We start from the raw sequence: 15059 nt of genomic DNA, 5'->3' as shown, positions 1-15059 counted from the left end.
TACTCGTAATATAATGTATTACAGATCTGAAATATCTATGGAGAAGGTAAGATTGCGAACTAATTTCCTTGGTGACGAGCGACGTCAGACATATGATCAAAACAGGAAAGCAGTGCCTGCTTTTACCTAAGATTTATTATTATTATTATTATTATTATTATTATAAAGAGAGAATAAACTCAACCCAAGTTATGTCTATAAGGGTATTTGGAAAGTTTTGAGCTCCACATAGAAACATATATAAATATGTTTCAGAATAGTACAATCTATGTTAGTAACGTCTACAGATTCCAGTATGAATAAGGTTGTTTACCATATCGAATGAATACCTATTTTTCTTCCTTTTTTCTCTTTCTCTCTCATTCTCGTGGTCACCACTTACCCTGCACTGAAATATGTTGCTCAGATAATTCAGCAGTTTCGTACACACTCCCAATTTTGGTAACAGCTCTCAAATTTCTGTATTCCTTCCATTTCTTTATCTAATACCAAAATGGACTCTTTATATTATCTTTTATGAGACCGAATTATATTTTGGCTATTGGTTTTGTTATAATTTTACTCTTCGAATAACAACCACACCACAAATCTTACCCAAGAACTAAAACGACCATGAAATACACTCGGTCTAGTTTTTTCAATTCCTTGCAGAAAACCTGTCTCCCAATGCTCACCTTACTTTGACATAAACACAAGAGCAGCAGCAACTGTACGAGGTGCTAACCAAAATATCCGAGTTTTTTTTTTTTTTTTTTTTTTACCGGGCAAACCACTAGCAGTACAACATTCCGCCACTAGATGTCTCGAGGTACACGTATTAGTTGCTGCACTCTGTCATCTTTGGCGCGAGAGTTGTAGTTGTATGTCAGGGTGTGTTTCAGTGCTTCTGTGATTCGTCAAATCGCTGACGTTAAGAAGCAACGGATTTACGTCAGGTTCTGCGTCAAGTTGAAGAAAACTGCAGCCGAAATCCACCGCATGCTGGAAAAGGGCATTTGGTGAGAGTGCACTGAGTCGAACTGCAGCAAAGTTGGTCCCTCGCCTTCTCAGCATCGACAAAAAACCCTCAGTATTCAGACATGCACTGAGCTGCAACAAAGAGTTAAAGAGTGTCCAAACTTCTTATCCAGTCATTACAGGTGATGAATCTTCTACCTATTCCCGAAGATGAAACTCGCGTTGAAAGGGCGACCTTTAAAATCCATTGAAGACATCCAAGTGCAAGCGCAACGGGTCCTGAATACCCTTCAGGAGTGCTTCCAAAAGTGGGAACAGCGCTGGGATCGTTGCATACACGCCGAAGGGGACTACTTTGAAAGTGACGGGGGACATTAGGACTTAAGTATGGTTTTCTGATTTTTACAATGACATTCTTGGGATATTTTGCGTAGCACCTCGTATAAAACAAAAATGCATTTACTGATCAAGCGGGTAATAGTAATAAAAACAATGAAACTGTGTTTGAAAATATAAAAAAAATTAATATTTATTATCTATATATATGTATGACGTTAATGATGAACAAATAACTAATAACTTACGTATAATACAGCAGTAAATATGAAAGGAGAAAACAGCAAGAGAAAAGAGGGTAACACCACCACACAACACACTTATGGCACGTGACACTTGTAATTACACAATCGCATCCAGTCTAAATAGAAAACTTAGTTTATAGTATATACAACATGTACTACGCCTGGTACATTCAGTTTATTTACAAACCTTTCTTTCAAATTTATTTCTTCTATTATGATTAATGCACTTGGTTACCCACTGAAAAAAACAATTCACAGACTACACTGTAAGCACCGAATACTCTCTCAACAAAATATTTTATCAAAGAAACAACAAAACAATGTTGTGGCGGTGGACGCAAATTGGGAACTTAAAATAATTATTCCCAAAAAATGGTAATAATAATAATAATAATAATTAGAATAAAACATTATATTACAATACAAAAAAAAATCATAAATGTTTGATTAATTTGCCTTTTGCTAACTAAATGATCAAATATACAATTTTGTTTCAATATGTGGTAAAATAATATCAATCATGTAGTATTTACAGACACACACGAACATTTCTGTGAAAAGGAAATCAGAACCACATTCTGTTACCTAACCTCGATTCACCATTTTTCTTTTTTCTTTTCTTTTTTTAAATTCAATATAACGATAAAAAAAACCCTCAAAATTTGGGCTTCATAACGATCTAGTGCTTAACAATTACAATGATCCCTCGACCTGCGAGTAATTAGAGTTAAGTGGTGCTGGAGATGCTGATATTTGTGATGCAGAGATTGTATAAATTAGAATGTCATATTCAGCTAATTATTCTAATGTCTTTACTTCCTCTCTCCATATTTCTCGAGACAACTCTTCCCCTCGTACTGGGAATTAACAATGAAACTATTGATTTATTCGGTCCCGATGCAGCTTAATAAATCAAGCTTTACTTAAGCTCTCAAAGCCCTTCACGTTGCTCTAGTGGTTAGCGAATGCCTTTGGTGCAAGGAGTCTCGTACGTTCAATTCGAGCATTGAAATCGAACGCATTATTGTGGCTCAGATTCCACCTTCAACTGAGATCCACGTCTCATACAGCCTTGATGCTAAAAAGGGCGCCTAAACACCAATCCAACAGTCAAATAGGCCCTGGTCAGCCACAAAGGTTTCAGTTGGACGATTTGTGGTCACTATATTGGCTATTACCGTCGTTATTTATAGTTTACGAAACCAGAGAGCTCTCCTCAACCGGTGATTAAAGTGGACACCTTTCTTTCATCAAGAGATTGACCACTGACATTATTCGCAATCCACTGCTATTTGTGAGCAAATTATTCTGATTACGTTACGATTCTTTTAGATTATTTCCTTTCCTGGAAAACCTACCATTGTGTCCGGTCTCTAAATTCTTATAAGTTATTAAATCATACATAAATATGAAATAAAATCCTACAATTTTACGCCCCACGGTTATGCCGGTTAGGTTAAAGGAGACAGTGAAGACAATGTTTGCCCATCACAAAGTTCACTAGGCGATAGCGGTGAACACTCTACCACTGAGCCACCGCGCTCCCCTAAATCATAAATAACAACAGGAATTGAGCACTTCAGTTGTGGGTGTTCAAGGTCAGGTATTCGTTTCCATAAATTTCGCACATTCTATGACCATCACATCATTACAGAGTAGAAGAAACTTCGTATTAAAAAAAAAAAAAAAAAAAAAAAAAAAATCATGGAGTGTTGTACAGCTTAGATTTCCTGTCAGTTAGGTGATGTATGGTTTGCATACCAGTTTCCATCCACTAGCTCTTAATTCAAATGGTTTTAAATTGCCTCAGGATATGGGATCAATATCACAAATGCTGCCACCAACTGCTTCACGACACTGGGTCTATATCTGAAATCTTGGGACTGTACCAAAAATGGAATTGAAGATACATACACCAAATTAACTTACTGAATCTCTCACAAAACAGTCCTCTGTGAAATAATTAAACTTTACCTGCATCATTGTACCTGTAGCTGTATCTATATATCGAAACACTAGAAAATTTCCTTTCACACAATTGTTCATGTTTTTTTTTTTTTTTTCTGTAAATATTCATTATTTTACCACAAATATTCTTTCCCTTCTGACATCTTCGTTTCCACAATACGTGAAGAATCATCCGAGCAGAAAGAGACAAAAAACAGCTAATCACAGGAAATGAGAAGGCAGAAGGAAAACTTTTTTAACATTCTGTGACCTAGTCATTTTGAGAAAAGTACTCACGCTGGAAAACGATTGTCATCTGAGCACCATAATTAACAACGGCTTCTAAGAGCCATTTACAAGATTGTTTTCATCTTTCTTTTTCGCACTAGTCTTGCCGGCAAAGCACTGGTACAAACCTAACTGTACACCAATATGTATGTCTTTTGTACTTGTTAAACGTTGGGATACTCAAGCACGTCTCGGAGATTTCCAGTTTTATTTTTTAGTTTATGAGAAATGTTAAATCCACTGGTATATACGTCGCTACTGAACTGTACTGTACTTCACTACGCACTTCTTGTGTTTTATGATTATTGTTATTAATTTGTTATTGTTTCAACCTCGATACACTTTTTCATTCAGTTCGTAGATTCTACTACACCTCCTTTGAGCAAGGAGTTCATTAACAGTACTCACCAACAAATAATGTACGTATTTCTTAACGTGTCATACTACACAATTTTAATATCATTATCACAATGCAGTTTTGCAAGTGTTTTCTTCACTCTTAATGCAGTCAATCTAACAGCAGGGTTTGGATGCCAGCATTCTTGCATCAACTTTGAGATTGTTCGTAGTACCTGGGAAATAAAAAAAAAAGAATTCATTAATTTTCAACATCAGTGACTAATTAGCACCATCTCATTTCTTTTAATACTAGGAAATGAAGCCATTTTAAACATAAGGATTAAACATCACCTTATTTACTTGTATTTTGTGTGTGAATCAAACTTGGTAAATTTTCGATGATCTTCCGTGCTTGTAGCTAGGAATGGATTATATCACAACAGTTCCTAGGAGTAGAAGAGAGTTCTGAAATCAGTTGCCCATTCGGCGTCTGCGTAGAAGGTTGATGTTCGATTGTAGCATTGTTTCTCTCAACTGTTCTTGTTTGCCGTGTGCGAAATCGTTGAAAAAACTAATGTTAGAAAAGTTGCTTCTTGCTTGCAACGGAAGCTTACCAAATGCTTTAACAGGCTTTCAAGAAGGATGCTATGAGAGCACACAAGTTTTCGAATGGTTTGAGAAGTTTAAACATGATCAGATCAATGTTGAAGATTATGCTCGTTTTGGGCATTCATCATCATCTCAAAGCGACAGAAACATTGAAAAAATCCGCCAAAACATCAACAAGGATCGTTGTTTCACGATCGACGAAACTTTAGAACAGCGGATTTTCAATGAGGATTTGCAAAAGAGAGACACGTTGCCGCTAAGTTTGTTCCTCACCTGCTCACACAGGACCTGGATATTTGGGCTCTTACGAGTAGGCTATCGTTCCCTACCCTCCGTATTTGCCAGGCCTAGCCCGGTGAGATTTTTGTTTTCTATTCCCAAGAATGAAAAAAATCTAAAAGAGAGTCGTTTTGATGATGTGGTGTGTGTAAAAAGAGCTTAGGAGAGGGCACTGTACGATATCAAAGATGAAGAGTTCCAGAGATGCTTCAAACAGTAAGAAAGAAGATTGGAGAATTGCGTCGCATCTAATAGAGATTACTTTGAAGGAAACAAAGTATTTTGTAAAATAATAATAATAATAATAAAATAATTTTTTAGAACAAAAGTCCGTTTTTTTCGGTCCCCTCTCGTATTTCAGAAAAACCGAAACACTAAGACTTGATAAAATAAATTATCATGGAAGATGAAAAAGAAATGGAGGAAAATACTCTGATAGGTGTTTTTAACTGACCTTAAAAAAATCTTGGCCGTATTGCGATGCGGTTTTCATTAATCAAATAAGCTACACCCAAGAAAAGTTCTTATGCATAAAATACACTGAGTGTTTACTGAATTGCGACAATCTACTTTTGTTGCTCATCTTTTGTTCAGAGGACGGTCTGTACAGGACATGGCATGGATATTGGTAGTTGCTGATATGTTTCCACGAGGGTCTAACACCACATATTACTGATAGCATCCCACAATGAGCCCACAGATGTTGGAGCAGGAGTCATAGTGCAAAGAGCTTGTTCCACAACATCCTATGAATGTTCTATACGATTAAGATCCCGTGACTTAGGAGACCAATTCATACACTGCAGCTCCGTGTAATATTCCTTAAGCCTGGCTTGGTGACACCATGCATTGTTGTCCTGAAAAGTGACGTCTTCGTGTGGATAGAAGAGTTGCATGGTAGGTCATATACCACCTATATAACACCTGCAGGTACACAAGGAATGTCTCACTGTGGTCCATACAGACCAACGGTCTCGGTCCATGCCAACGGAAGTATCCCCAAATCACATAGCCGTCCCCACCTGCCTGTATAGTACGCACCGTGTACGAGGGGTCCATAGTTTCGTGCTGTTGGCGCCACACATGCACATGCCCGTCCAAGAGTAGTAGCACAAACCGTGATTTATCGAGCCAGCACATCCTTTTCCAACCATCCATGGTACAGTTAGCGTTTTTCTGCGCCCGAGCGCGACGAAGTCTGCTGTGACGAGTCGTAAGGAGTGAGCGATGAGTGTCTCGTCTGCTCTGGAACTGCATGCGTGCCGTGTATAATTGCGTGCGATATGGATGTTGTGCATACACCATTGTATTGGTCACATAATTCCCGAACACTGATGGTTCGTTTCGCTGTCACGAGCTGTTTGGCGCAACGCTCGCCCCATGGTTTGAACTTCCGTACGCCCCTGCAGTTTCGTCTTTTGAGACCGTTACCGCATTTTCTTCCCACTTCTTGTACACCTTCACTACACACGAACGGGCGCATCCCACAAGTGTTGCTGTCTGGGTTATTGACTCACCTATTGCTTGGATACCCACAATCCTGCTCACCTCCCATTATACCAATGTGCTGTCTGTCAACATGTACCCTCGAGTGTGTTCTTTCTCTGCAATACTACCAATCAGGATGGTCATATAATCAGCTTGGCTGCTAGTCACACTTTCTTGTGTGGAGAGGTGGTCGCAATTCAGTGAGCATGCAGTGTATTTGAAAAATTCTAATAAACTATTTTCTAAAAATCAAATAATTCCCGAAGCGCCTAATGAAAAAAAAAAAAAAAAAAAACTTATCCAGATAATCAACAAAGGTATATAGAAGTACCTCTCGAGATAAAATTACTTTTAGTACCTCCATTCATTCTGAAAAATACGACTTGAACTAATGAACTGAGAATCTCATATAATCATTGTTATTTTTTACAATTTATTATAAATAACAATTAAATAGCATCTACCGCTACTTCTACTATTTACTCAAAAACGTATTATGAGATCATAACCGAATCTTAAGAAATTTAGCCTCTTGGGTAAATGAAGTAACTAAATTAAATACCCATGACTACATACGCATAAAAACGGCAAAAATACGATACGATAGTTACTCATTGAAAATTCTTATAATCTAGCTATTCGGGTAAATAAGCTAGCTTATAATATATTATAAGCTAGCTCTTCGTCCGGGTAAAAACAAAACTAAATAATAATAATAAAATCAAATGATTGGAAAATATTACAAAATATTTTATAAAACTTCTACGAATACACAAAAAATTCATGTATTCTCCTGTTATTTGTATAATTCCGTTAAAAAAATAATAGGCCGTCAATAGAAATTACAGTGTTGCCAGAATAACACCGCCCCTAAAATCTAAGTTAAGACAGCGACTAGAGGAATAAACTCGTCTGCATTTGGTTTCGTATCATGTTCTTTTGGTTTCTTGTGAACTACTTTGTAGATAACATTATTATTTAGTTTTAATAACTGTATGCTAAACTATTTTGTTTATTACAAACTAAATACAAAAACTATTATTTATAAGACGAGGAATCCCATTGATGTATGTTTGGTTTTGTCAACAACATATTTCACTCTTTCACTTCTTCCCTTAGCCCTTTGGAGTTACATAGGTACTATTTTTAGGTACTAAAGTAGTGTTTTCATTGTTAGATTAAAAAAGAACCAATAAAGCTTTTTACTTCGGATTTTTTTGCTTCTTCAAGTCTAGAGGCATTGTAGGACACATTACATATGATTTCACACCTTTCTGCGTTGAGATATGGGAGATGATGACGTCATAACTTTAAAGAAAAATGTTACGCCTATTTTTGGTATTTTTTGGTGGGCTTACTTTTCCACCTAGAAAATTGAAATTTTGGACAAACATTCAGTCAACCGAGTAGTATTTATCAGATTTTTTCAGATCTCTGCATTATCACGGGTGGGGTGGGGGGGAGAGGTCCAGAGAGGCAAAAAGATTTTTGAAAAAGGATATTTTTACCCAAAAAAATAATTTTTTTTCGCGATTTTCACGCCTTAGATACATGATGGAGACATGTGAATGGTACCGTTTGAAAGGCAGTTCTATTCTGAAGAGAATGATGTACGAGCGATGATCCGAGGATAAATAGGAATGTCTCAGGAGATTTTTACCTGAGATCCTGTTTTATACGGGAATCTGGGATACTTCTTTTTTTTTTTTTTTTTTTTTTTTTTTTTTTTTTTTTTTTTTTTTTTTTGCGGGCTTGCTTTTGCAAACTAGAAGATTGAAATTTTTCACAAACACTCAGTCTACCGAGTAGTATTTATTTAGGATTTAGATTTCTGGGCTTTCGGCATCTAAGGCCATTTAGCCCGTCACGATTTGAGGGATGACGTCCCTCGGCGAGCACACAATCCGGGGAAAGGGAAGGAAGAAAGGATTGGGGAGGGAAGGAGGCGGCCTGGGACCTATAAGTTAGGTACCACCCCGGCATTTGCCTGATGTGAATGAGGAAAACCCAGGGAAACCTCATTCAGGGTAGCTGGCCTGAAAAAGCGTGTTACACTTTTTCGACCGAGTGACCCCACCGGGAATCGAACCCGGGACCGCTCGCACCGAAGGCGAGAGCGTTAGCGACTACGCTACGCGGGGCCACGAGTAGTATTTATCATATTTGTTTCAGTTCTCTTCATTAACAAAGGGAGGGTCCAGAGTGGCAAAAGGTTTAAAAAAGGGATATTTTAAGGTTTAAAAAAGGGATATTTTAACAACAACAACAAAAACTTTCTTTGCGATTTTTTGCCTCAGTTACATGATGGAGACATGTGAATGGTACCATTTGAAACGTAGTTTTATTTTGAAGAGAATGATAGGCTAACCAATGTATTAGGTTAAATAGGATGTCTCAGGAAATTTCTAACTGATATCCTGAAAAAAAATATGGTTAGGACTATTTTTATTATCTTATGACACGCTTACTTTTGTACCTAGAAGATCGAAATTTTGCACAAACCGAGTAGTATTTATCAGATTTTATTCACATCTCTGCGTTAACACAGGGGGGATCCAGAGGGGCAGAAAGTTTGAAAAGGGAAAAAACCAAAAAAATCCCTATCTTCCCGCCTCAGATACATAGTGAAGACATATGAATGGTATCGTTTGAAAGTCAGTTCTATTCAGAAGAGAATGATGGGCGAACCATGATCCTATGATAAATATGGATACCCCAGGATTTTTTTTTTTTTTTTTTTTTTTTTAACCTGAGATCAGGGTCTTTTGCAGTAATCTGGGGCATTGTGGGAATTATTGATAAATATTTTTCCCGCCCTTACTACTCAAGATAGAAGCTTGAAATTTAGTACACCCCTCACTATTTTTCAGGTGATCTTCAGGTCTCTGCGTTAACACATGGAGGGTCCAGAGGGGGGTAAAAATTTGAAAAATAAATAAATAAATATTTTCAGAGAAAAATCCCGATTTCTCTCAATATTTCCCGCCTCAGGGACACGATAGCGAAATGTAAATGGTACTATTTGAAAGGTTGCTCTATTGTGAAAGAAACGAGGCATGAGACATAGGAATGATGCTGTAGCCGCTTGACTGAAAGTCTACAATTTACTTTTAAAAAGCCGGAATTTAAAAGGGTTAGTGGTTGAATAATAATAATAAAAAACATAGATCCGAAAATGCTTCATTTGGCAAATAGAGGTGGTTGTACATCAGATGATTAACATATTATATATATATATATATATATATATATAGTAGGAGCAAGTTTTCACGTTACAGAAAGATCAGGATTATGAAGGTAATTTGGCAGATGGTAGTAATATACAGAAGCAGTCAACAATCTGTTCCTGGTATCTTATTCATTCATCACAGGGATGATGTCGCATTTTAACAGAGAATATAGAGATAGCCTATAGTTGTTCTAAGATATTACAGAACTCCAGTATATGATGTAAATTAAGGTATAAATAAGCGATAAACAATTTTGCATTTTTCGTCTTTGATCAATACTGGCAATCTTGCGCGGTGGCAACAACTGCAATTGTCCCGTACGAAAGCTTCCATTTAAGACAATGCTTCTTCACGAGTGGAGGATACTGAGAGTTGCTCGAGACGGTTGTGCTCTATTGCACGAAACCAACGGCGAATGGTACTTAACACTCGGCAGTGGAAAATGGCACTTTTCGCGCAAGAACATAAATGTTTTCTTTGATGAAGTCCAAAGAGACAAACAAGTTGTCATATCTTCTTGTTGCCACTTAGTTCTCGTGTTCTGATTGAGCAGACAATCAATTTGGCTATCGGTGAATGACGTTTGTAAAATTCTTCGAACTTCACTCGCTACGAATCTGCGCTGCCTACTGGGATTAATTTTTTACGCAAATTAGAAATTTGAGCTTGATAAGCTCTGTTGCGCCTTTTTTTTTTTTTTTTTTTCGGTTTCTAGTAGACTCTAGCTACGCACGTAATTCTTCGTTTTCTTTTTCTAAGTTATTTTAGAGATCATTATCATATATATTATCACTCGGTACACTTTTATACTTCCTTTTAGGGTATGATGGTGATTCTCCTAGTATGCTCGCTATTTGTTGTCTCCTCTCTCTTACTAACTGCCGATCACCTCGTTCTGATTTTGTGAGAGAAAAATGAGACGGTAAACTTATTTTGGGGATTGTATCTTGTTTAAGACGTTTTCTGGGAAGGAGGCCTAATAGTTTATGTTCCAAGTCATGCTCATAATCATCACTACAAAAATGCTTAGAACAAATTCTATTGTTTTCAGGCTTAAAACTGTCTTTTCGTTTGCATCTCTCTGTCCACACCGCAGAGTCCGCAGAATCCTTTGGGAATCGACGAAAAATAATGTCTTTATTGAAACTTCTGCTATTGTTCTTGTAAGTTGAAACAGCACACTCAGGCGGCATTTTCTTTAGATAATAGACATTCACTCACTCAGCATTAACACATGAATGTATGATAATAATGAAAAATACACACAACAAAACAGCCACAAAACAAACTAACTTCTAACAGAAACGCTTCTCAAATTATTCTTTTCAGCCACACATGTTTCCCATTATTTTGTATTTGTGTGTGTTTGCCCTTTAGTTGTCGCCATGTGACATCACAGTTTGATCACTGCTTCCATGGAGAAAAAAGAGGCGTGTCTGACCCTAGCGTTATATAGAGTAGCCTTGGTTGCAACAACTGCAGTTGCTCCGTACGAAAGCTCCAATTTAAAGTAATGCTTTGCAAGCAATCAGCATACACAGTTGCTGCATATAAAAGAGATCTTAAGTGTCTGACCGTTGAAAGTAACAGGATTAGTGCCAAACTAATACTAGGACTTCAACAATCCAATTAAAATTCTCAGGTCAGATAATACGTGAGTGTTAGTTACTCCTAACCAAATTGCTACAACCGTGTTAAGGCTTCAATACATTGTTTTTCACTATTTTTGTTTAGCCTACGAGTACATACAAAAATACTCTTACCTCATCTGTCTCCCATCTTAGCGAGACAACCGGTCGTATTTTCTTGATGCAGACCACTTCATACATATCTTCGAAGGATGGATCATTGGGAACCCATTCATGATAAGGCAACTGATATTCATCGGCTGTGCTCAGCTTATCTCCTGTGGCACAGCGACACGCCATTTCCCACAGGACCAAGCCAAACGAATACATGTCAGCCATTTTAAACGATTCGAAGGTACTTTTATTCAGAGTCTCGTCCAACACTTCAGGTGCCATGTAGCGACGAGTACCAACTCGAGTATTCGGTGCAATATCAATTTCATTTGTTTCACTGAAACGAAAAATATTCTTAATTAAGTAATGAAATTGTTTCATAGGAAGTCATGATGAAATACTTCAAATTAAATGTGCACATACATGTCTAAATCTACATTTGAATACAATATTTGAACCAAACCACACTACTACAGATTGTAAAGTAGTTTGCCAATTTAATTTCGCCTTTGCTTTTACTATTCTTATTACTATACTCCCCATTTTGTTTAATCTTTAAACGCCCATTGACGCAACAACTGTGTCAGGGATTTAAACCTCAATAGCTAAACCCCTAATTAATGTAGGAAGATAATTCTTGTACCAATGAATTTTTGAAAGATGCATCTTTCCGCCGGTGTGCATTTTATGTATGCAGAGGTACTATGGCGGAGGGAGGAGGGTAAATATCGCGTTTTTTTGTTTTATTTTTCAACAGGTATTTTTTTGGGGGGAGGGGGGAGCATTCTCTCTCTCTCTTGGAGGTACATTCATTAAAATTGGCATGTGAAGCAATGAAGCAGAGAACCACATAATAATATCCTGTATTTGTACTTCTTGCTTATATTGAGGAGTAGGGAGGGGGGAAAGTTGGCCAATTTCCTGCGTTTGTTTTTTGACGTAAATTACATTTATTTTTACTACGAACATCAATAGCTCAGCCTCTAATTAAGCTAGAAAGCTGATTGGTACCCATGTATTCCTGAGGGATGAAGCTTACCAACGGTGTATGAATCATGATTCTGTGACGGTCATCAGAGCCGTCAACGTAAAGGTCTGCAACAGATCTTCGAAAATGATACACAGGACGTTTTTATAAGAATTTCGTTATGAATTTTTATCTCGTTCTGTACTGCAGCAATGGCTACCATTTTTAAAAATATTATTATCACAAGTATCTGGCCTAAACATTACTATCATTTTGACAGCGTAAGGTTACTGCAAGGGTTGCCAGGGCACCGCAAATTCAATTTTTAATACTTTTTGTTTCTTCCTATTCTTCTACGAATATGGCGGGAATTGCACGAATGTTACCTCGTTGGCATTTGTGGTCTACAAGCTATCCAACGGTGTATGAATCATGACTCTGTAATAATTAAGGGGGCCACCAGAGCCCAACGTAAGAGTCTACGATTTTATTAAAATCCCTGGCGGGCGTACAAAGTTTAATCACATATGAAATTTTGCAAAAATGTAACTTAGGATTGGTTAATACAAGCAAGATGGTCAGTGAAATATTTGTTAATGAAAAGGACGAAGGTAGTTAATTGCGAAATTATATGTATTCCAGATAATTTTCACAGAGATGTTTATAATTCAAGAAATAAGACTTGATATTCCATCTGTGTTTATTTTATTTGACTGACGTGTCAAACGCACTGACTACTTTTACTCCGCACACTAGTACAACTATAAAGATAAACGCTGTCAGTGCGTTTGAATCGTCAATCAAATCAAATCAAATAAACAGATGAAATATCAAGTTTTAAAGACTAAGAGTATTTGTTTTAAAGATTGATTTGCGCACTAAATTCAGAATGCAAATAATTGTAGCAAGAGAAGCTATATAGGTCAATAGGATCGGAAAATATGAAATGCAAGCTATAAAATGATTTGTACAGTCCGCAGCAAAACATGAACATGTAAGTTTATTATGAAACGACGAAATCTTTTGCTCCAAAATAAGTGTGCAGGGGAGGACGCCGAAGTTTCTCCTGCGTGATTCGTGCCACTTAGACGTTATGTTGATTCCCTGGGCTGTTAGGAGTAGTTTAACAATAAACTTCTTTATTCACACGTAAGTTCTTTGTAGTGAAGATAATGAAATAATATTTACGTTACATGTACAAATGGTCTATGAGAAATAAGTTTATGTTATTGTGCAAGCAAGTTATCTGTAGTCACTGTGTTAAGGATATGTTATAATACAAATAACTTAATTTGTGTGATCTTTATCATTCCATACCGCACGGCAAGTTGAAACACATCCAATTTATGTCAGAGCTTATCAGTATTATTCTAGGATTAGGAAATTATACAGGGTGAAGCAGAGGAAACGCATGTTTTTTAACCTCGATACTCGGCGACGAGTAGGGATATTGATTTTGAGCAACCGTTGGCAGACAGCTCAGACAATGCAGTTTCAGTTGCTATGGAGCATTGGAGCGTAAAGTATCGTGTGTTTGCGGTCGAGCAGGTTTCTAGAAACAATTGTGGTCACGGTTCAACGTCTTTTCCGTCGAAAGTTTAATGTCGAATGTCGAGGTAGAGTCCCAGATCGAAATACTATACTCCGATGAGTTGCAGCGTTCTGTGATGGAAAGGAAACCACCTGGTCTTCCTCGTTCAGTTCGATGGGGCCGCGGTGGCTCAGTGGTAGAGCGTTCACCTCTGGCGCTTGGGGTCCCGGGTTCGATCCCAGCCCCCGCCAAGTGAACTTTGTGGTGGACAAACACAGTGTGCGTGGGTTTTCTCGGGGTTCTCCCGTTTCCTCCCACTTTCTTCATTCCACCATTTCATTCATCACTCATCATCACCGTCTCCTTTAGCCTAACCGGCATAAGCGTGGGACGTAAAACTCAAAGATTTCATTTTTTCGTTCAGTTCGAACTCCGGAAAATGTACACAGAATGAAAAGGGCAGTTCTTGCTAGTCCGAAACATCCGCTGGGCGACAGGCTGTATCGCTGGGTATGTCATGTTGTTCGCTTCATCGCATCTTATGATGATGATCTCAAATTTCACCCGTATAAAATAATGATTGTCCAGCAACTAAGTAAAACGGATTTTGTGCAGAGCAGAGAATTTTGTGGCATAATGGACCAGGATGTCTACTAAAATTCTAAAATGAAATTTCGTGACTTTTTCTTTACCAAACCATAAAATTTCGTAACATTCTCAAAGGCAAATTTGGGTGTGAATTAGGCCGAATTTTCATACTAGTGATAGAAGCATGCTTTGCTTGCGATTTGGAAGCGTCTGAAACCGACCATAAGCATTTTTGATGGTGAATTTTGACATTTTATAGAACAAAATTTTTCAATATATATAAATCGTGACCCAAAAGCTAAGTTTCTTGACTTTCATGACCATTTTCTGATTTCGTGACATTCGTAACCGATAGACACCCTGTGGACGCTCTTCTTACGGAAGATGCAGATGTCCCCGTATTTATGAGTGATGAAGCCCATTTTTATCTGGAGGGCTATGTTAATGTACAGAACTGCTCTACGCTCCAACGCCCCATATCGACTGAAACTGAATTGTCTGAGATGTCTGCTA

General features: G+C 37.6%; 1 protein-coding gene and 1 non-coding gene across 2 annotated transcripts in view; both read right to left on the bottom strand.

Annotated features, from left to right (window-relative positions):
* Positions 1–1456: 1456 nt before the first annotated feature.
* Positions 1457–15059, bottom strand: part of tkv (serine/threonine receptor kinase thickveins) — a gene marked incomplete in the record, with an annotated part of 73297 nt that continues 59694 nt past the window's right edge. The window contains 2 exon segments of the mRNA XM_081760511.1: positions 1457–4345; positions 11482–11797. Of these exon segments, the coding sequence (XP_081616637.1) occupies positions 4217–4345; positions 11482–11797 (445 nt within the window).
* TRNAR-UCG (transfer RNA arginine (anticodon UCG)) lies at positions 8557–8631 on the bottom strand. The gene has a single exon. It is a non-coding gene; the product is annotated as a tRNA-Arg (tRNA).

Source organism: Thermobia domestica, chromosome 5 (genome assembly GCF_964235325.1).
Source record: "Thermobia domestica chromosome 5, izTheDome1.hap1.1, whole genome shotgun sequence".
NCBI lineage: Eukaryota > Metazoa > Arthropoda > Insecta > Zygentoma > Lepismatidae > Thermobia > Thermobia domestica.
The sequence above is the reverse complement of the archived record's forward strand: the minus strand, read 5'-3'. Positions and strand labels throughout refer to the sequence as shown.